The 22,602-nt window shown below is 37.5% G+C and overlaps 1 protein-coding gene across 1 annotated transcript in view; it reads left to right on the plus strand.

Annotated features, from left to right (window-relative positions):
• The window catches only part of atxn7l2b (ataxin 7-like 2b), a 48,974-nt gene that overhangs the window by 306 nt on the left and 26,066 nt on the right, over positions 1–22,602 (plus strand). The window contains exons 2-3 of the mRNA XM_039748563.1: positions 7,260–7,328; positions 20,583–20,687. Coding sequence (XP_039604497.1) covers positions 7,260–7,328; positions 20,583–20,687 — 174 coding nt within the window. The remainder of the gene's footprint in view (positions 1–7,259; positions 7,329–20,582; positions 20,688–22,602) is intronic.

Below are 22,602 nucleotides of genomic sequence, written 5' to 3' on the forward strand. Positions count from 1 at the left end.
TTCCCCCGGGTCTCAGTGCATCCGGCTCACCGCCACTGGGAGGGGGCAGCAGGGTATGGAAAGTTGCCACAAGGCATCCTGGCATACAAGACACGGCTTGCCGGTGCAAACTTCATGCATAGGTGGTGTTGTCAGCGGAGGAAGTTTGGAAAAGCACGCATTGTGCAAAATTGCCAGTGTGCTCGATTTTTGCCTTGTGGCTCTTTTTCAGAAAACGGTGCTTTAAAAATGAAATTGCCCTCTTTATTCTTTTCATATTCGTTGAATGACATTAAATTATAAGTAAATCTGTTTTTTTCGTGAAATAGTGTAAGATCACTTACTCCATGTAGTCAGGTGTTGGCACGCCGGAGTGATATGATAGCAGCTTCGTTTAAGTTCAACTAAGAGGCAAAGGCATCCTTGTTCGTTCCTCACGGCACTTGGTTGGGCCAGAAAATAATTAGCCGAAATTATAAACACTTAGGTTTGCCGCGAATTGAGTTCATGCTCTTTAAAAGATTTTGATCGGTAAACGGGCATGCGGGGTTTCTCTGGTTTCACACATTCCAACAGAAGAGGTGTAAAAAGCCAATATAAAGTAGCGTCATTAGGCCATATTCTATGCCCTTTTAGCTCTGCGAGTGATGTGGCATCAATCAACCCTTTTGTTTTATATAGTGCCATTACCCGCAGGCACCATGAAAAGGTGCTTTACAAGCAAACGACGTTACAATGAATCTGTTGAATTCCTCAGCAGGAAAAAAAATTAAGCAGCACTAGATGTAGTCATAGGAACGCAGTTTTCACAGATACTAGGAAAGATCAGGGAATGAACCTGACATCAATGATAGAGAATAATTTAGAGTACAAGTGGAGAAATCATTTGGCAAATGAGAAGCTGTAGCATAATAACATATGGTTTAGCCACTTCTGGTGTTCTGTCTGCCCTTTCAGTGAACTAAATGAGCCACCCATCATTCATTCATTTTCTTAAACAGGTCAGTTTATACCCACTTCTGGAATGTATGAATCCAGTACCTGTCTCTAAGGCACTGGACCTGAGACAGAACTAACCACACATGGGGTGCCAGCCAACTGCAGGGCATGCAGGCACATATACCTGCACTCACTCACACTAGAATTTCCAGTTAACTCAAAAGTATACTCTTTACGGTGCCTTTCAGCATCAAAAAGGGTATATCTATGGCAGATTGAGTGGTGTACAAGAAGATATATCAAAGCTGAGAACAGCAGATTCCATTTATAAAGTTTCAAATATCATTATGGAAAGAACTGACACCTACCCAAACCCCATAGTGTAAAATATAATACAAATATTATATTAAATATTGAGTACAGGGACTTTCAGTATTTCTATACATGAGTACAAAGGCTTACACATAATTAACTTCTTGGAGGCCAGTAAAGTAACTGTTAATGACTCTGTTACAGTGGCGTACGTAGCTCTGGATGCCAAATTAATGTAAATCCATGAAGAAGAAAAACCCATTAAAGGTTATATCCTAATATAATCTTCCAATGTCTCTCAGCCCAACGCTGGGACTAACATCCCTTCATCATGGCCAAATGTGAAACACCCTAAAATGCAGGATCAGGTTTTATTCCTCTTAAAGCTTTTCAATTTATATGTTTAAACTTTGATATGTACAGTATAAGTGTAAAACATCTCAAAATCTCAAAGTTCACAAAGACAAGAAGGTGTTAAAGCACCATGCTCCAGGATATTAAGTGTTCCGTTGCAATACAGTTCATAGAATTTTTACCCTTATAGTCACAAAAAAAATGTAAAGAAATAAGGCAAATGCTTTTTTTTGGTTTATGATTGAACAATAAAGAAGATTTTGTGAAGTTTGGAGAGCACCCTTCTGTGTTCCTAGTATGAAAGATGGAGTTAATTTAATAACTTTCTGCAACCTGAACACATTATTTAGTTACACTCAATGAAGGTAAGATAAATCGAAGAGAAACACAAACACTCTTTTTCCGGCTGGGCCCGGTAATGGTGAAATTAATTTTTATACTAATTGCATTTTTTTTCTTTTGGAAGCAGTTCACCGTGCCTAAGATTTAATGCTAAGAATAGCTGATCTTTAACCAATCTGCTAAATATGTTGTACATGAAAGTAAGTTAAAAAGGACAGTCAAATACAGTATAAGTCAATTTTAGTATTACATTTTTAGCCAAAAAAAAAAAATTACTTGCAAGAAGTCCTGTGGGACCCAATAATATTTTAATTACTTTAATTTTACTGTTGTTCTTTGTTCCTAAGTTAATTTTTATTTTCATTTCCCACACTGCACCTTGTACTGTATTGCCAAACAACTTGGTGTACTGGGTGTTCCTTTTCTATTATATTTATTCAACATTGATGGGGATATATTTGTGGTATGAATCGTTAATGTGTGTTTAAGAGGAACAAGGTAGTACTAGGGTGTTGTACCGTGTTAGCCATTATGAATGTAGTGAGAAGTCAAGTAAAATGACACCTTTTATTGGCTAACTAAGAAGATTACAATATGCAAGCTTTCGAGGCAACTCAGGCCTCTTGGGGGAAGTCATCATTAATTTTTATTACATAATCTAAATTTATTTCCACAACGAGTTTGTATTCATATGCTGCAAAATTGAGCACATTTTATCACCTACATTGATTATTTTTATTTGTATATTTATAGAACCTTTGATAGTGAACACACTTTCAAAATGATATATTAGTATAACTCTGTATTTTACCAAGATGGAGATTCAGGATATTTAACTCCTTGGCTTGGGCCTACACATAAGAGTTCAGCACAGGATTTGTTCAGGAAGTGGTTGCTGAATCTCATCACACAATCTTTCATTTTTGCCATGTTTGAGCATACATGTACACCTTGAAGTGCTACCAGCCCTAGAGCAAGCATTAATTGTTGTGAACTTTGTTGGGCTCCTCTAACAACCAGCAGTTTGAAAAGAAGCCCCATTTTTAATTTTGTCTTTTATTAAAATTAGTGTAGTTGTTTTTGTGTTAACACATAGAACTGTTTATTAAAAAAAGGATTTTAGGGGATACCTTACGTTTTATTTCTGTTTAAGATTTTGGTGGGGTGATAACCAAATGGAAATGAATGAGGGAGATTCTTTGTTTTGTTATCGATTGAACGATTAAGGATATTTTGTGCAGTTTGAGAGCACCCTTCTGACTTCGTAGTATGGGGTTCTTTTAATAAGTAGTGATCTGAGTACTGTACATTATGTAGCTACTCTCACTGAAGGTAAGATGAATCAAAGAGAAACACAAGCAGTCTTTTTCCAGCTGGGCCCAGTAGTGGTGAAATTAATTTTTAAGTATGTAGATAAAGAGTGGGGAAGTACTTTATCTGAACCTATGCACCATTTCTGAGCAAACTGAAATGCGTTCACTGATTGTTATATAGCAGTGTGTCTGCATATACAGTTCATAAATAAAGTGACTAAAAGTGTTAATGCAAAGTTACTTTTATGAGCTTACAGTGAAACATCATTATTTCATTAATAAAAATTAACAATAGGCTGGGTGGTCTAGTAGTTATGGAAGTGGCTTGGAGACTGGGCCAGTGGCTCCCCTGCCCATTCTGTGGTTTCAAATCTTGGGACAAAGCAAGACTCCCAATCTGTGGTACTTTTCAGTTAAGGAACTTATATGGGGCAATATGCGCTTTATAAATGTTTATGCCTGACTTTTGACCCAAGTCTTTAAGATTTAAAATGAATAAAAATCTTGGGTTTAAAAAGATTGAAAAAAACATTTTGTTTTTGGGTGGACTCTGCCAAAGCTCCCTATGGCTTACTTTCAGTCTTAATCTGGTTACCTTTTGTTTTTGTTGAATCCTTAATTGAAATTTCCCTTCCTGGTCTTAACTTTGACACACATTGAAAGACCTTGTTTTTCTTTATAGCATTACATGTTTACGCTCATGCATTCTTATAAATCAAATCTTTTGAGATCACTCTTAATCATGCTGGACATTGTATGTTTAGTGCTAAGCCTAGTGAATTATTGGCCTTAAAACTGCAGTAATGTCAAGCACATTTATTTTGACTGTTAAAAACAAGTCAACAACCTCATTCACAATCCATTATTAGTTAATAAATATTTATATAAATATTTCTCATATCCATTCATTGAAAATCCTAGCCCTCCTCTCTTTAACATTAATTCTTTTCTTGAGATACTATCCCTTCCTAGACTGACTGAGGTGGATTCTACCAGATTAGTCTCCCTTAATATGAAATCTGACCTGAAAGAGACATGGACTGGATGAATGCTTCGAAGCCCAAGGCCTGCATGGCCAACACCTGAAGGTTCTGGCCAACTTCTGGGTTCAACTTCAAGCTTCATGTGTGGAGATGCTCAGTCCTCCTGTCACTTTAACTACATTCATTCCCTCAATAAACTAATTGAATACCCTTCTTTTAAAAACAGAGCAAGGACTCGAGTGACTGTGCTAATTACCTTCCTGTGTCACTAGTGAACATGGAAAGGAAATTGCTGGATGGATAAGTACAATCTGTTATTCACAGACTTGGATATCCTAACCAAACTGGATTTATCTGTGGTTATTAATCAGTGGATAAAGTCTGAAGCCTTTTACACGGAAGTAGCCCCAAGTTTAAGCCATCCAGTGCCATTCTTGGTGCTTGACGCTGAGAAAGTTTGGATTATATAAATTAGAAGTTTTTGCGGCAAGTCATGCATTCTGTGTGGCTTGGGGAATGCTTTATTGGTATAATTAAGGCTGTGTGCTTCTTACTATGACAGTTATAATTTCTAACTGGAATATTTTTCATCCCTTCTACATTTTTAAAAGTGCTAGGCAGGAGTTCCTCCTTTTCCCTAGTACTTTTCAGTCTTCCTATCTATAGCCTTGTGAGCTCCAGAATTAGTTATCCCTACTTCCACTTAAGGCTCCTTCCACAAGATATCCCTATATGCTGATGATATTTTATTCTTCCTTAGCAATACCCCCCAACAATTTCCTTGATATTTTTACTTTATGTGGTTCCTCAGAGCTGTTCTTTGATTGTAAAATGAATTGGTCAAACTTGACACTGCTTCTCTTAATTGCCCTTTGTTGGCAGTGCATCTTTTCTTCATTCATACTACTGACCACTACGATTAAGTATCAAGGTAAAGACATCTATAAGTTTAAGCAGGGTACCATCACTATTGTCAGGATTTTATTAATGTTAAGAATGTTCTAGAATCTTGGTCATTTTTGCCTTTACCATTCTAGTATACAGTAAGTTGTCAATTATAACAAATGACTATTGTTCCCCTTCTCAAGTTTGTTAGTGTGATAATGCTGCTTGCATGTACCATTTTGCATTAATTATTGGTCTAACTCTTGAGCCTAAAATATACATTTTTTTTATGGAGTAGTAAAAGACCAATCATTAAACACTACACACTTCTCCATGATGAAATTAGGGAATGTATCCATGTCAGAGCTTCAGTTTTATTACTTGGTTGCACATTATATCCAGCCTGACCGCGATTGACCTCGCCCTATTATTCCTTGTTGATGGCTTCCAGTTGATATCGGTTTCACTATGATAAATAAATCTCCATGCACAATGCTCTAACATGGATCCCTTTTTTTTATATACCTTGGGGAAAATGGTGTAGTGTGGAGAGGCGTTTATGCTTTTGAGCAGTCTGGCACACATCTACTCCAATCATTAATAATCTGGCTGTTCACATTGGAGGTACATTTGCTGCTTTTGAACCATGGGCACTTTGGGGTATCCTAACACTTGGTGATATTTTTGATGATTCCAGACTGCAGGCATTCCAGTTATAGTTTATTTCACTTTTTTAATTTTTTTTTAATTAACCTACAGCTTACATCTGTTTGTAAGGAATCTGTGGTTTCAATATCCTCAACACTTCCCTCCCATCCTTTTATAGTTTTTCCCAAACACGACTCCTCCCCTATTTTTTTTAGTTTTCCATACTTTTCAATATACCCAATACTTCCCCAAATAACCATTATACTATGAGTCAGGTTACCAACTCATATCGTCATTTCTGTTCTCTGAATGTTCTGGCACCAGTAAGTTTTAGGAAGGCCTCCAGTTTTAACTTTGTGGTCTATTGTTTCTAATTTTTTGTCTTTTTTTATTAGTATTTCTTTCTATCCTTACAATGGACCTTTTAGTGCCTTTTCTCTCGGACAAGTGCTGTGAAAGTACTTCAGACTTCTTACTGAAATTTACATTTTCGAGTCTCTCTCTCTCACACACAGTTCCTTTTATTATAGCATAAAACTTCTTGAACTTTCCCTGGCAAAGATCAGTAGGTTGTTTAGCCACTACTTCAAGAAATGATGCGATGTAGCACAATTTGTTCAGGTTTGGGTGTCCTCTGGCCACAGTGCTAGCTCTTAACTTCTTTAGACTTCTGTTTCTTCTTTCGTAGTGCTGGCTGTGGTGCTGTTTCTCTTTCTTTGGGATGCTCAGTTTTTTCTTTCTAATGCCAAGCTGTACTTGGTGATTAAACAGGACTCAGTCTGATTTGGGTAAAGGGCAAAGGAACATGCTTGTGGGAAGAATTGATGTTGTTTTAATATAGTGTCAAATACTGGTAGAGAATCGTTTTCTGTTTCTATCTCTATGTATCTCTGATAAAAAATAAATTGGAAAAAAAAATCAGTTTCTTGAACTGTGTTGAACATGATTTTGATATTAAGAAACTGAGTTATGGTGCATTGCCATCGAACCAGTGTTCCACAGGTTAAGGTTCAGTAATGTTGATAATACTGTATGTACTAAACAGCAAGGCTTATTATTATTTTTTGCTCATTTATTTTTTTTTTATTTGGGCGGCACGGTGGCACAGTGGGTAGTGCTGCTGGCTCGCAGTTAGTAGACCCAGGTTTGCTTCCCAGGTCCTCCCTGCGTGGAGTTTGCATGTTCTCCCCGTGTCTACATGGGTTTCCTCCCACAGTCCAAAGACATACAGATTAGGTGCATTGGCGATTCTCAATTGTCCCTAGTGTGTGCTTGGTGTGTGTGTGTGTGTGTGTGTGCCCTGCGCTGGGCTGGCGCCTTGCCCGGGGTTTGTTTCCTGCCTTGTGCCCTGTGTTGGCTGGGATTGGTTCCAGCAGACCCCCCGTGACTGTGTAGTTAGGATATAACGGGTTGGATAATGAATGAATGGATAGATTTTTTAATTTATTTTGATGTGTTTTTCATTGGCTGAATAATTAATTAGGTGTTTGTTTTAATTCCTTAGGCACTGAAGCAGAAGAGTGTCACAGAAATGAGAAGAAAAAAGAGGAAGCAATGACACTGATTAAAGAGGGTATGTTCTTAAGTGGCAGTTCTCTTTTATGAATATTTTCAGTTCTGTAGTTTGGTTGTAGATATGGTAAAATGCAAATCACCTCATTAAGTATCTACTGTATGTGTATTATTACATTTATACAGTAGATACTCTATGTTCTTGAATACATTTTCCTTTTCTGTGCACCCTTAGGGCTCATTTATACTTCACGCTCAAAACGCATACGCGCCCGCATCATGGCTGTCACACGTTCCCAGCGTTGATTGACGCGTGCTCTGAGCAGGTCCTCAGAAGTTAATGTGATGTGCGAGAGAGTTGCAGTATCAGCAAAAAGTTGGGGGGCGCAGTGTGCTAAAAGTTGGAACGTGACGTCAGAGTCTCTGTTTGCTATCTACATGTGACAGAAAGCATCAATGCGGATCCATGTGCGCGCTTCGATGTTTGATGAATGGTTCGATGTGGTGAAGCAAAATGCTGACATACAGATGCATTTATGGTGCTTTTATATTCAAGCGTCACATATTCCCGATCATAATGACACGATACATTTTAAAAGTCTTTTGTGCCGTCTTTTTTTTTTTTTTTTTTTTTGCAAATTCACAACAGCAACATAATGTACAGCGCTGTATTTGAGTCACTGAGAAAAAAAATTAAGGATGTGGTGAAAACGTGTATTTTGTAATTAAAGTGGAAATTTCAGCTTTAATCTCGATATGTCCACTTTAACCTCGTAGTTACTTTATCATTACAGCAGACCGTCATAAACGTCATCCCAGTTTTTAATTGTTATGGCAAGCAGCAATAGATCACCACACAGATCACAGTAAATGTATGATATTCCAACTCTCTGCAAATTTAGAATCTTTAGATTTATACTTGATATTACTTTCATGATGAAATGCATTAAAATATGTATGTTACATTTTACAGATAAATCATTAATTTGGTTTAAATAATGAACACTGCTAATAATTACACACATGGGGATGACACGGTGGCGGAGCGGTAGCATTGCTGTCTTGCAGGGAGTCACGTGGCTGGTATTCCCTGCTTGGATTCCACACTGTGCTCCGGTTTCCTTCCAAAGATATATATTTGGGGATTTGGTGCTGCTAAAATGACTCCAGTGTGTGTGTGTGCTTGTATTCACCTTGCGATGAGCTGAGGCCCTGTCCAGGGATTGTTTCTGCCTCGTGGATTGATGGATTTAATCATTAAACATCCTTTTCAGAGATATTATGGTAAGGTGTCATTGGAATTTAATGGGTGTTCCAATCAATGCACAACACAGAGAAGCCGAACCTGTTCTCGCCGTGATAATATCTCACACTGCCACCTGCTGTACTCCTCCAGATTTACGCAAAGTATACGCACAAGTATAAACAGTAAAATGCTTGCGTAGCAGGAGCGTCTGCTGCAGCATGCGTTCCGTCACATGAAGTATAAACCCAGCCTTAGTCTGCTTTAACTAATTACAGATTTGAAGCAACTGGAGCCTATGTGAATTGGACCAGTCCATTGTGGGGCACCTTCACACAAACACCCACACTTGCTTATATTAGGCCAGATAAGGATTGCATTAATGCACTATGCATGTATGTGGAATATGGAGGATCATTGGAATATGCAGGTGAAAAATGACACATATGAGAAACATGGAAAGCCAAATTAACACAGAGAAGTATCTCAAAATTAATGTTCTATATCTTAAATTGCTTTTTATCTGTTACTTATTTCAAAATACCCCAATATTTCTATATTTTGAGATATCTGAAATGTATTTTAAGATATCTCGGAATACTAATTCAGGTTATTTCAAATGCATTTTGAGAAAACTCGTATTGTCCCCATATGCATTTTAAAATTGATTGTGAGATATGTTTAATGACTTCCTGTAAAGTTTTTTTTTTTCCTCAGTAGAACACCTTATCTATTTTAAGCCATCTCAAATTATGTTAGTAACACATGATAGCCTTTTCAGTTTTGTTTTGTTTATTTTTGTGAATGTTGTTATAATTTTGGCTTTTACAATTAATGTTTGTTTTAATATTTCATTTTTATTATGGGTGCAACCATTTTGTGCTTTTAGATTTTGTTGGTGGTGCCATTGTTTTGTGTGTGGTTGATGCACAAGGTGTCTGCTTGTATTAAGCAGCTTTGAGCTTTAAGATGTCTTATATGGATATCTCATGAGAAAAAAGAGCTTAAACAATTAAAAAAAAAAAAAAATCAATTTTGGCTTTGAGCTATGGTTTCTGGTTAGTGTCTTGGTTTTAAGAAAAGATTTAATAAACATCTGTGTAATAGACCCTTATTTGGAACCTGACTGTCCTTTAGCTAAATCCTGTAAGAAAATGCTTGGACACTTTTAATGCACTCATAATTACATTCAGTTTGACTTGACTTTTTTAATCTGAAGAGTTCAAACAATGCAAAATGTATATGTCATATCTAAAAATACTGAAAAAGCTGTTGTGAAAAAAATATTTGGAGATATCTAAAAACTTTGTGTTAGAATCTCAAAAAGATATACGTGTACAGTATATTAAAATAAGTTTCTGTCTTTTTAAAGATGTGTTAAAATTTATCTTGGGTATCTTAAAATCACATATAAGATAGCTTGAAATAACATTTTAAGATATCTCAAATAAATTTGATAAGCACAGGCAGGGAAAACGTGGTTTATTGGTGAATAAATGAGACAATGTAGGGTGTGCACAGTACCAGAAGCGACTATTCCACTGAAGAAATAAAGAAGAGAGGATTGTCTCAGTGTTAGGTTGTGTCTCAAGGAAAATCTAAGGTGTTCTGGTAGTATGGGTCACACACAGACTGTGGAAGAAGCACATGAATATGTCACACATCAGGCATCAGCTTTAACAACTTTTTGTTATCCCAATATTTAAGTTATTTCATACACACTCAAATGATCACATTCCTCTATATAAATACTATTAAAACAGTATGTAATTACCATTCAGGATCCTGTTATGTATGAAAAGACACTCTGCAAGGTTACTTTTGGTGAACTTTTAGGCAAATAAAGCTCTTTGGGTACTTTCCTAGTACTAAACCAATATTCTTGATAGACTGGCTAAGCCTTACATGATGAAGAAGCACATACAACTTTTAAAACAGTTTATTAAACCAGGTAACTTCTCAACCCCTCTGACAGAAAACACATTGGTAATGTGGCATGTTGTTTTCAAGTTTGTAGGCCATAATTGAGAAAGCAATAAGAAAAAGGTAAAATGAGTAAGGTAAGGTTTTGAACCAATGGAGTAGCTACTAGTTGATATAAGAAAATGACATTGGATGTTCACCAGTTCAAGGCTCTTGATATCTCCCTCCTTCATTATTTGAACAACAGTGTTAGAGACAGTTATTACGTTTAATCGATAAGAAATTCTGGCATGTGTTTATCCTTGTCTACAGTATACTTACAATGTGAAGCTTGTGCCTAGACTGCAATGTGAAGTACACGCATTGTCAGCATTGAAAACCGTTTATATTTGTGGCTGCCTTTTCGATCGGCTGTCAATATTCTCCTAGTCAGTAGGTGACAATGTTTGGTCAGTGCTGCAAACTTTATAATTTCACAGAAAAGGAAGTAAATTGTGTATATGATTGTTAACTGAAAGATGTCAGCCGTAGCAGGCAGGTGGTACAGATCGGCTAGTGATAGTGCCTGCTATTACTGGCACTGATGGGCAAGTATAATTTTCTCATGACTGGGTGACATGCTTGATGAAGTGATATACTTAAAATACTTTTGCATGTCCTCCTTGCGCTTTGATGACCTGTTCGTTGTATTCAGCATTTTGGCACCCATATAAGCCTGATTAAATCACATCTGCTGCAGTCTCCCCTTGAAGTTTGGCATTTTGGATACATGGCACTAAATCCACATTGGCTGTTAGTCATGAAAAATTCCAATTGTAGAACGCAGTGAATAACCAATTTACTTGAGCCATGTAAGGGGGCGTGTTTCTGTGTCTGCTGTGTGGCTCTTGAGACCAGCGTGGATGTGTCCAGTAAAAACCAGGCTTACTTCTACTTGGATCAGTGCTGCATGGAAGAAAGTTGGAAGTTTAAAGTGAAGTTTCATTTGATGGACTTTTTTATGTATATAGTGTAACACCTAGTTTATTTATGAGTATGCATTTGAGATTATGCATGTTGGATATAGAGGGTAACATGCTTACAGATAACTAGTTGAAGTTTAGACATGTTACATAGACATGTGGTAGAGTTTTCAAAGCTTATTGCAGGATTTGCCATAGCTTTCCTTGCTTGAGATTCCATTTATCTTCATTCATGTTGAGGTTGGGGCTCTGAGAAGGCTAATATACTGTTAGTGTTTCACCAGCAGATATTTGCTGCAATTAACTCTTAATTATGTTTGCTGTGTGTTTGGGTTTCTTATTTTGTAAAAGGATGAGGCTTTTGCCAATTAATCCTTTCACAATGATGCAGTGTAATGAATGAAAATCTGTTTCTATTTTTCAACAGTCATTTTGATCAGATCCCCCACACTACTGCTTTGAGATATGGACATTTCCGTGTAAATGTTGTAATGAGCTTATTTGACAAAAGAAAAAACACAAGCGGGATGATGGCAATGGCAAAATATCACAGTGTCCCACAATCCTTGGGTGCTGCTCATCTAGTTCAGACATTCGTTCAAAGTTCTTAAATGAAAGTAACAGTTTTGAATGGTTTATGGAAACAGCACACTTCCATTGGGCCACATATGCCATTTACTAACTTTAATATTTGACAATAGTTTTGAAACACTTCATCTCAAAGAACACCAGCACTTTTGTGTATTTTGATATTTTTGCAATTTACTTTAACCATGACATTGATTTGAGTCTTTAACTTGTCATTTGAGCTGTTTCATTAATGGGAGAAAAGATGGGCAATCCTGTTGTCTGATGAATAAGATGGCAAGTTGACAATCTCTGCATATGTCATATGGTCATGATGCTTCATAACTGCAAAGCCACATAGAAAAATAAAATGTTTTTAGTTAGGGTGAGGTTTGAATGTAGACTTCAGCAGCTAGCTAGTGTAAGCTAATGCCTTACCAAGGTCCCTGAATGGTCATGTAGACATAGCTTAGTTTATACAGTAGGTCAAAGAGGAGCCAATTGATTATATAGCAGAAGACCTCCAAGTTTGGTTCTCTGTTTGGATACTGAAAATGCCTTGTAGCAGACTTGCAGTCCAGTCCCCAAATAATGCATGTGTACAGTAAACTGACAGCTGGCTTCTAAAAACTGAAATTCATTTTAATCAAAACTGAATGATTTTTGATTGAAAGTGAGCAGGTTTGCTCTTCAAATAATCACAAAACAACCACCCACTCACTGACTGACCACTTGACTTTCCCTTGTTTTTGCAAAGGCTAGTCTGAAACCCCTGGCAGGTTGCTCTGTTAGCAGTCATTAACGTACCGGCAGTCGAGTGAAGCAGAGCTTTTGCAAGGCCTGCGTGTTCTCTCAACCTCCCTAGTGGCTGTCATACCAGCTCCTGGGAGACCCGAGACCTGCAGTGGCAGACATCTCCTCTGCCTGCCACCGCAGGCAGCAGAAAATCCATACAATATGATACATGCTGGCCTGTCTTCTTATCCTCATTTGTTTACCACACAGGTTGGCAGTTTATCACTATAGCAGGATTATTTTTATCAGCAGTTTGTGTTTTGTTTTATATAGCTCCTGTTTGAATGGGCTACACTGTCATTAGTTCTTTAATTAGTTAAGTCCATTAGTTAGTCCATTAATCTATTAATCTAAAACTATCTCCTTCCAGTCCTTAGGCAGTCTTGTGTATCCTGGTTTAGACTAACAATCATCTCAAAGAAATTTTAATGGAAGAATATTTTGTATGGTGCCTTTCAGCCCATATTACAAAGGAAATTCACTTAATACTTATATAGTGCATCTCGTATTGAAAACTACTAAAAAGAGTTGTCCATTGTTAAGTTTTAATTTATTTTCTTTTGTAGTGAGCACCATTACCACACAGTAATACACACTCGATCATTTATAGCAGTGTTTCTCAAATAGAGCGCCTCTGTCAAGGGGGGCGCATTTGACCTCGGGGAACATGCTTTTTTATTTTTCTTTTAAATTTTTTTTGAATTTAGAATGCACTTTAAATCTTTTCTGTTACATTTAATAAAGCTATTCTTTGTTGTAAATTGGTCCATATTTCTTTCTTTTTTATTCTCTTATACGTTAATAAGGATACAGTGTTATGCAGAGGTGTAATTATAACAATTTTATAGACAAATGATACTATTTATAGTCGTGCGGGGGGGGCGGCACGGGATGTTTTCTTCTTCCTAGGGGGGGCATGACAGAAAATAATTGAGAAGCACTGATTTATAGAAAATATTTACAATGAACATTTTCATTAAACACTACCAATAGAATTTTGTGTTGCACCACATAGAATGCTGTAGCGTAGTATAGTGGGCACCATGAGAAAATCACAGTAGATAATTTATTTGTGTTTTCCCTGTTACAGTGAGAGTTGAAGTGGCTGATGGGTCCTGGAGTGTGTGCATGTAAATGGTAGGACCTTGTTCGGTTTCTATTTCTTACGTACCATCTGTTGGCACAGAAAAATAAGTGTCTTTTTTTTTTTTTTTTTGCCCCTGTCTGGCGGCAGTTTCCCCCCCTGCAGATCTCTGGCTCTTATACCAATTTTTTACAGGCACCTTGCCAACTTCACTTGCTAACTGCAACCTAGCCACAGTCAAATTCTGCCTACCCCAACCCCCACCTACCAAAAAAAATCAGCGTCTGGCCAATTTGGCACAAACCCAGGGCAGTGTCGGCAGTATCTTTATGCCCTCCTACATGTCATTATATTATTTTGCTTTTAGAGCAGATTTAAAAAACAGTTCTGGTAAAATACAAAACTATGTCAAAATATTACAAACAAGGCAAAAAAGAAAGATGGAAGATAGAAAGATACAGTGTGAGGTGCAAAATGATGAAACAGACTGAGTGAGAGGTAAAATGTGTTACTGCCTAATCATTTAGAGGCTTCACTAGTGTCAACTTAGCAAGCATTATTCTAGATTTTACAGTATCAAACACGTATATTCCATTGCCTATACAATACAACCCAGAACCTGTTAACGTAATATTTTTTTCAGCAATCTACAAAACATTCTCTGTGTGCACTTTTGCCGTGTAAATGATTGAAATCTTTAAAAAGTAGTTAAAAACTAAAAACAGTTATCAATTTGGCTTCTTTCAGCATTTATTTCAGGTTATGACTGTTCTGAAATTATATCATAGGCTGCTGTCACCCCATCAGTATTTTTCAGTAACTATTAACTTGGAGTTCTTTTAAGCCAATGTTGCATTACACAACTTCTAGTTGGGGGGTATGATTGATTTGCTGACCGCAGCTGCTGATCTTGTTGCCAGACCATGTCATTTTAAATAATTAAGAATCACTGCCAATATCACATTTATTGTCTGAATGACAGCCTTCTAGCACATTCTTCTTCACCCCTTTTTCTGATGGCTTTTATTGCTTGTTGTTTGATGGAGCCAGCACTGTATGAAGGGTTAACGGCTACAATAAGTCCAGCTGCAGTCTTGGTAAAACACAAGACAACCAGACAGGTGGACTTCTCTTCTGTATGGGATATCCAGAGTACTGTGTTCCATATTCCTCATCACTACATTAAATGCATTGTACTTCCAGAAGAACATTGATTGGTTGTCGGCTCTCTTCCACACAGAGCCTGCCCTTACAACTAAAGACAAAATCAAACCTGTTTTAATTTTATTGATGCGAGTCTCAGACTAGTTGGTGTGAGTTGCTGCTATTAGTCAGCCAGCTTCCTGTGAGCAGGTCACCAACTGCTTCTGACATGGTAGCTTTATGTAAAATGAAGGCTACAGCTGAAAATCACTGGTAAAGTCCTGTAATGTGACATCTTCTGCTTTGTCAAGCATTTTTTCATTGTGCAAGTGAATTCTTCTTCCAGGTGAATTTGACAAATTGGAAAAACTGTGATTGGACATTGTTGGGCTCTGTTCGATTGATTAGATACAATTTTACCTAAGGTCTATGTGACCTTTGATTGTTGAAGAGCATGAGAGGAATGCACAATGCTATAGGTGTAATGTTAGATGTTAGCGATGGAGTAAGGAATTTCTGCTACTTACATGACACATTGAATGCAGATGGAAGTTGTAGGCACAGCAGCGATAGTGAGGATGAGGTGCTTGGAAATAAAAAAAAAAAACTCGGGAGCTGTGTGTGTCTGTCATTGAAGGGAATAGTTAATGAAATGTGTGTGAGAGAAGAACTCTGTACTATGAGCGTGAGATATGGCCAATGAACGTTGAATAAAAGCAAATGTGGAAAGAAAGTTTGACATGTGGAGAATTAGTGGATGACCAGTAATGATGTGTTATGCTTAGGAGAAACAGGCTAAAATGTTTTAGGCATGTGAAGCAGAAATCAGAGGATGACTTGGTGAGTGGAGGTGAGGGCAAAGAAGACATTGCTAGTAGATAGTGTCTCGTGACATGAGAAGAACAGGTCTAACCTGGAGTATGCCTAACACTGTGGAAAGAGGAGGATAACGATTTGTGGGGTAATTGGATAACCTGGGTAAACACTTCAAAAGGGCTAATAATCAGTCATGATGATGTCTTTAGTACTTTTTATCCATAATTATTTCAGTGATTATAAGGTACAATGCTGCATTGCTGTAGCAAAGCTTCCAAGACTTGGATTAAAATCTCCACTGTCTATGGGCGGAGTGGTGGCTCTGAGGTTAGGGATTTGCACTGGCAGGCCTTCCAACCTACAGGGAAAAACTTGGGGGTTGGTGGCAGAATTGGCACTCCAGTCACCATAACAAACCTCACCCTGTTCCACTCCATTTGAACTGGTGCTGAGGTATGACCCATTGCATGGCTGCACTCGGGTTCTAATCTGGATCCTGAGTTGGTTTGTGGTGGGTGCGGCAATGCACTGTATCAGTGTGTGCTCCTAACCTGTCTATGTGGGTTATATATGTTTTCTTCATGGGTTTTCTTTGTGGACTGCAGGCTCCTCTCACATTGGAAACACTTGAATTTTAAATTATTTGGTGGTTGTATGATTATGAATGTGCCTGTGTTCATGACCTTGCTCCATCCAGGATAGATTCCCAGCTTGGGTCCTGTACAACTGGCATAAATATATAACTATAAGTATATAAGTATAATAACTGTGTCCCTGTATTGTAATACAACATTTAAGTAAATAAATAGCTAAATGGATGGAGTAAGTTTGTGTTTGAGAATGAACCCAACAGTAGGCTGCCATGATTTTGTTTAAGGTTCCAGCTTTTCTTTTGCTGCTGCCAAGACTCTGCTATTGTATGATCTTGTAATGGATGAAAATGACACAAGAAACAGACTGCTGGAAAGATATTCAGTAACCTAAATGTATAAAGTTGACTAACTGATTAACTAACACACTTACTCATCCAACAACAAAAGCAATATTTGTCATTTAGTGAAAGCTGAAATTTTTCAGGATTGCACATCTAGGTTAGTAGGTATCTGCTAAGAAAGGACATTTCATTCATATTAAGAGAAACAAAAATGCACATACCTTGACGGATTTGATTGAAATTTGGTGATGTTTTAGAAACAAGAAAATTATCTGACACTTCAGCTAAATTTTCTTTTGCCATTTATTAAATGAATTCTTATATATTGTACATGCACTGTGCTGACAGGGGGCTTTATGCAAAGAAAGACACAACAGAAGTGATTGACAGCAGCACTAACCAATAGGGTGGACAGAAGACTGAAGAAGAGGTGGTGTCTTGGGCAGGAAAAAACAGACATAATCATGTTTGGTGTCTACAGTCAGGTATGAAATGGAAAGAGAAAATACAGTGAAGCTCAGTAGTTCGCAAATACACTGTAAAGCACCTGGGAGTGCACCTAGCACTGTGGCAGTGAGTGTTGGTGTTGCTTCATTAGAAGACAGAATAATTTCTTCAGGTCCAAGCCCAGGTTATCAGAAAGTGAAAGTTTAAACTTAACAGGTCCACCATGAGCTACTCTATAGTAACATACATTTGCATCTGTAGACTATCAAACCCTATGAATTTTTTTTTACATTTACATGCAAGTTTGCTTACTTTGAACAGGGCTGCCCCACTCTTCACCACTTTCCACAATTTTAACATACTTTGACCAATGACACTACTGTTTCATTCTCACCCACTTTCAAACAGCTTAAACGTTTACCCATATTAGGATCAGCTGCACTCAATAGCGTACAAGTCATATATGGCTTTAAAGCCATCTCACTCGCCCAGTATTTTGTCCTCTGTTCTGTGCAAACTACCTGCATCTCCACTCTTGTCCTCCTTCAACTTGACATTTTCAAAGAAGATGCCTTCGAGTTCCTTCAATCTGAATGAACTGTTGAAAGAGCAAAAGATCTAAGACGCTGTCAAGTTTTCTGTGTGTTTTTAAAAAAAACAAAAAAAAAAACTATTGTAGCATTATTCTAAGTGCCACAATAAAAGTCTCTTTGCCCAGTTCTCTCTTGGCTGTTTTGTTTCCGCAACTCAGAAATCCAGATGTGAAAATATACTTTAGTACCTGTGGACTTTAAAAGAAGACCCCCTGATCATTTCAAGAAACTTCCAAACCATAGTAATGGCAGTTATTTTTTCTTCCACTTCAGGTACTAGAGAAAAGAACCCTAAAAGTAAAAACTTAATTTCATAGGCAGCTTGAGTGTGACCCATTAGTGATATGTAAAACGTTAAAGTGCATTGTAAAAAGCAAGAACAAAAAAAAGTTTCAACATATAATTAATGAAAAAGCAACTGAAAATTGTAAACATCTAATAATAATACAGTGAAGGAAATAAGTATTTGATCCCCTGCTGAATTTGAAAGTTTGCTCACTTACAAAGAAATTAACAGTCTCAAATTTTTATGGAAGTTTTATTTTAATGGAGAGAGACAGAATATCAACCAAAAATCCAAAACAAACACGTTACATTAAAGTTGCATTACATGACCATCAGCAAGAAGCTTGGTAAGAAGGTGACAACTGTTGGTGCGATTATTTGGAAATAGAAGAAATATAAAATGACCATCAATTGCCAGAAATATAAAATGACCATCAATTGCCAGCGCCCGCAAGGTCCCCTGCTCAAGAAGGCACGTGTACAGGCCTGTCTTAAGTTTGCCAGTGAACATCTGAGCCTTTACTTGTGCCTTCTTGAGCGGGGGAAGTTGTGGGTGCTGCAAGATTTCAATTCATTACGGCATAATGTGTTATCCGTGGTGTTCTTGGTGACTGTGTTCCCAACTGCCTTCAATCATTAACAACCTCCTTATGTGTAGTTTTGGGCTGGTCCCTCACCTTTTTCATGATCATCCTCACCCCATGAGGCAAGATCTTGCATGGAGTTCCAGACCGATGGAGATTGGTCATTTTATATTTCTTCCATTTCCTAATAATCACACCAACACTTGTCACCTTCTCACCAAGCTTCTTACTGATGGTCTTGTAGCCCATTCCAGCCTTGTGCAGGTCTACAATCTTGTCCCTGACATTGTTTGACAGCTCTTTGGTCTTGCCCATGGTATCATAACTAGGGAAAACAATTATAAAACAAGTAATGATACTCAGAAATCTGGACATTATCAGGCCAGTCTCAATACCAACTTTGTTATCCTTAGAATAACAGGCTTATGAACTATATTCTGTAAACAGTTCCAAAGTTAACATCATTGAGTTGCAAGCCAATATGTTTACAACCTACATTCAGAGAGCAATAACCTGATACAACAGGTTACACTGGTCAGATGTTGTTATTAAATTACAGATTGGCAATTATGCTCAAAACTTGAGGCAACAGGTTGTTACAAAGTGCATCTTTAAGTAAAGACAAAATAAAAAATTACCATTTTCTTAACTAGTAAACAACACAATTTATATTAAGTGATCAATCTTATGGAAAACTGACCGAGAAAGTGTGACAAAGAGAGTATTAATGCCAGGGTGAGCACCATTGCTGTCACTGCCATGTGTAGACCTCACAATATACTGCCCTTTGACCTTAGCTTTAACTCCAGGGTGGCCACCTCTGGAGCCAACTCTTTTCCCATATCAGAAGAGGCATATTTTCTACATTTATCTTCTCTGGCACAAGTGTTCAGTTAAAACTGTGCCCTATGTAGTTAGGTCTGCTATCAATATTTCACCTTCTAAATCAATCTCTGTTCCTGGAGTTTCAGAATGGCTGTAGATTTTCAGTCCATGCAAATTCTTATTTCTTGCTTGAAAGTGGTAAACAGTAATGAATTTGATCCCAACAAAGAAATTCAAAGTGTAATCCATTGACAAAACAAACCAGTAAAGGAAAATGACAACAGGCGCCACAGACAAACCCAATGCAGTGCACCAAAAGACGAGCTTTTCGGGGTAGGTTTCAGCAGAACTGGCAGGTGTGAAAGTGACACCCGCTGTGCGGCCCCAGGCTGCAGCTGCCAGGGAGTGACACGCTAATGCCAGGGGAATACCCTGGGGCTTTGTTTTGAAAGTATTTTCTATGATTTTTCCCCTAACGGTTGCAGGTTGGGAAATTTCTACTTCTTATGGACTTCAAAATGCATCTCCTGGGAGTATTTCACTATATATGTTAATATTTTTTTGTTATTATATTTTTAAGGCCAGTCTAGCCTCCCCAGCCCTTTCTTTCTAGAATATGCCACTGAAAATCTGTGTTACACCCCCCACCTCTTGGCTTGAGTCGCCATGGTTGGGAGGCGGGGCATAAACCCCACAACTCAACAAACTCTTGCAGCCCTCTTTTCAAACTCAAATGGCTGGAAAATTGACTCGCTACACTGGGGGAGTGCGTGCTGGTGTGTTGTTCAGGGTTTTTGGCACCATGCTGAGATGTTTTCAGCAGATGTGTGACTGTCACAACTTTAACCATGACACCGTCTACATACATGAGAGGTAAACCTCAAGATGTTTGCTTTCGGCCGCTGATTTTGTGCTCCTTTGCCAGGTGATGAGGGAACAGATTTCTTGAGACATTAGTAAATAATCTATATTGCCAAAACTTCCACTGTATTACAGCACGGAAGCAAGCTAGTCAGTCTGTCTCTCATGCTCTCTCTCTATCACACTTTTTTTTTTTTTCTTCTGATAGGCTCTGAATATTTAATGTTTTGTGTTTCTCCCCCTCCCCTTTCAGACATGGCCATCTTCGGACACTGCCCTGCACATGATGATTTTTTCCTGGTTGTGTGTAACCACTGCAGTCAAGTGGTAAAACCGCAGGCCTTCGAGAAGCATTGTGGTGAGTAGCTCAAAAGATACAGGTACCAAAAATATTTTGTATGATACTTTAGAGTTTTTTACTAGCTTCCAACAATTTTATCTGTCTTGCTTTGAAGGAGGCCTAATAGTTACTGTTAAAGTTCAAACCTGGTTGTCCACATTTATCATTTCTGAAATTTCTTAATTTGTGATTTGTGTCTCCTCTACTTTGAAAGGTGGGTTTTGTTCTGGTTGAAAATTCTTTCTCTCTGCCACCCTCTATTACAATAAAGGAGTTTGTAAAATGAAAACCTTTGTAAAATGTCCTTATTAAGGTTTATCGATACATGAATGTATATACCAAAAACATTATAGTAACCTATGATAGTTCTGACTTTCAATGTTAATTATAATTTTATTTATAGGCAATGTTTGATGGTGCCCAATATGAAGGATATTTTATAGATTTTGTAACAAAAAAGTCACTCTCAGGAAACTGTGTTCTAGTTAGACATCAACTTGATCAGGTATGCAAATATTTAGGTTTGCATGTGAAGACCTTTGCAGAAACCATGCATTAGATTCACCACTGCTGCATGTTAAGAATGTCTCAGTAATGTTTTAATTAATTCCATAAACAACTGAATAAATTTAATAGGATTTTACAGTGTTGGTCTTTAAGAAGACAGTTGGTTAGCTTGGAATATTAGCCTTAATGATGTAAAAGTGAGATATATAATTTTTTTGTTCTTTATTTCGCATTATACAATTTCTTATATTAGGAATTTGTTACTTTTCGCATACCCCTTGGGGTCAAAGTGCAGGGTCAACCATTGTACAGCGCCCCTGGAGCAATTGCAGGTTAAGGTCCTTGCTCAAGGGTAGTTTCAGATCATGGCTGGTCATCAACTCTGAAGACTTTGCATGTTTTTCCCTGTCTCTTGTGTTTTTCTCCCACAAACATAAAATGTGCAGATTAGTGACTGACAACTTTAAATTAACGCTGTAAGTGAGTGTATCTTGTGGTGGACCCTGATGGGATAGGTTCTGGCTCTTTACAACACTAAAATTGAACTGAGTGGTTTTATAAACATTTCAAAAATAGAACAGGCAATAAAGTGATTAAATTAAAAGTTTATGAAAGTAAATAAGCACAGCATTTATTTTAATTTTATTTTATATTTTTACAAAGCACAAAAGAATATAAATGAAAATGTCAAAATACACTTAAAGTATTGTGGGTGCCTTTTTTCCTTTGGAAAACACACGTAGTACCAGTATTATGGAACATGAAGGATTCAAAGACAACCATTAAGTGACATGGTTTCTAATTAAAAATGAATTAAACATACACCTTTCTGTTTTCTTACAATTCTCAAAAACATCTGTCTCCATCTATTTTGTATGTTTTTTCTATTTTCATGGGGAGCTGGAGCCAATTTCATCAGTACTTTGACCTGAAAGTAAGCCTCCTTTCACAAAAAAGTGCAGAATGTGAAATTCAGACAACAAGGATGTATGCATTTACAAAAGGATTTGTGTGTGATGACACAAGCTAAACAGTAACTGCGAGCGCTTTCTTTGTCAGCACGTCAGGACAGAAACACATCTTATAATATTTAAAATTCCTTTTTCACAGTTATTGAGAATGCATCGTGATGATTCTACGGTACATGAAAATCTGTCTAAGTGAAAATGATGTGAATGATAACGTATCTTTATTATCTATTCATGGTCAGAGTTGGTACATGCTGAGCCTATAGTAGGGAGCAAGTCAAGAATTCACCCTTTACCAGGGACCATTCCATCACAAATCACATGTTACTCACCATCGTACAAGGACAATTATGCAATCTCGCACATGTCTTTGGGATGTGAGATATGACCAAGGGTACCCATAAGAAAATCCATGTAGACCTGGGTAGGTTGTGCAGACTAAACCAAGACAGTTCCTG

The sequence above is a fragment of the Polypterus senegalus genome, chromosome 3, assembly GCF_016835505.1.
Source record: "Polypterus senegalus isolate Bchr_013 chromosome 3, ASM1683550v1, whole genome shotgun sequence".
NCBI lineage: Eukaryota > Metazoa > Chordata > Cladistia > Polypteriformes > Polypteridae > Polypterus > Polypterus senegalus.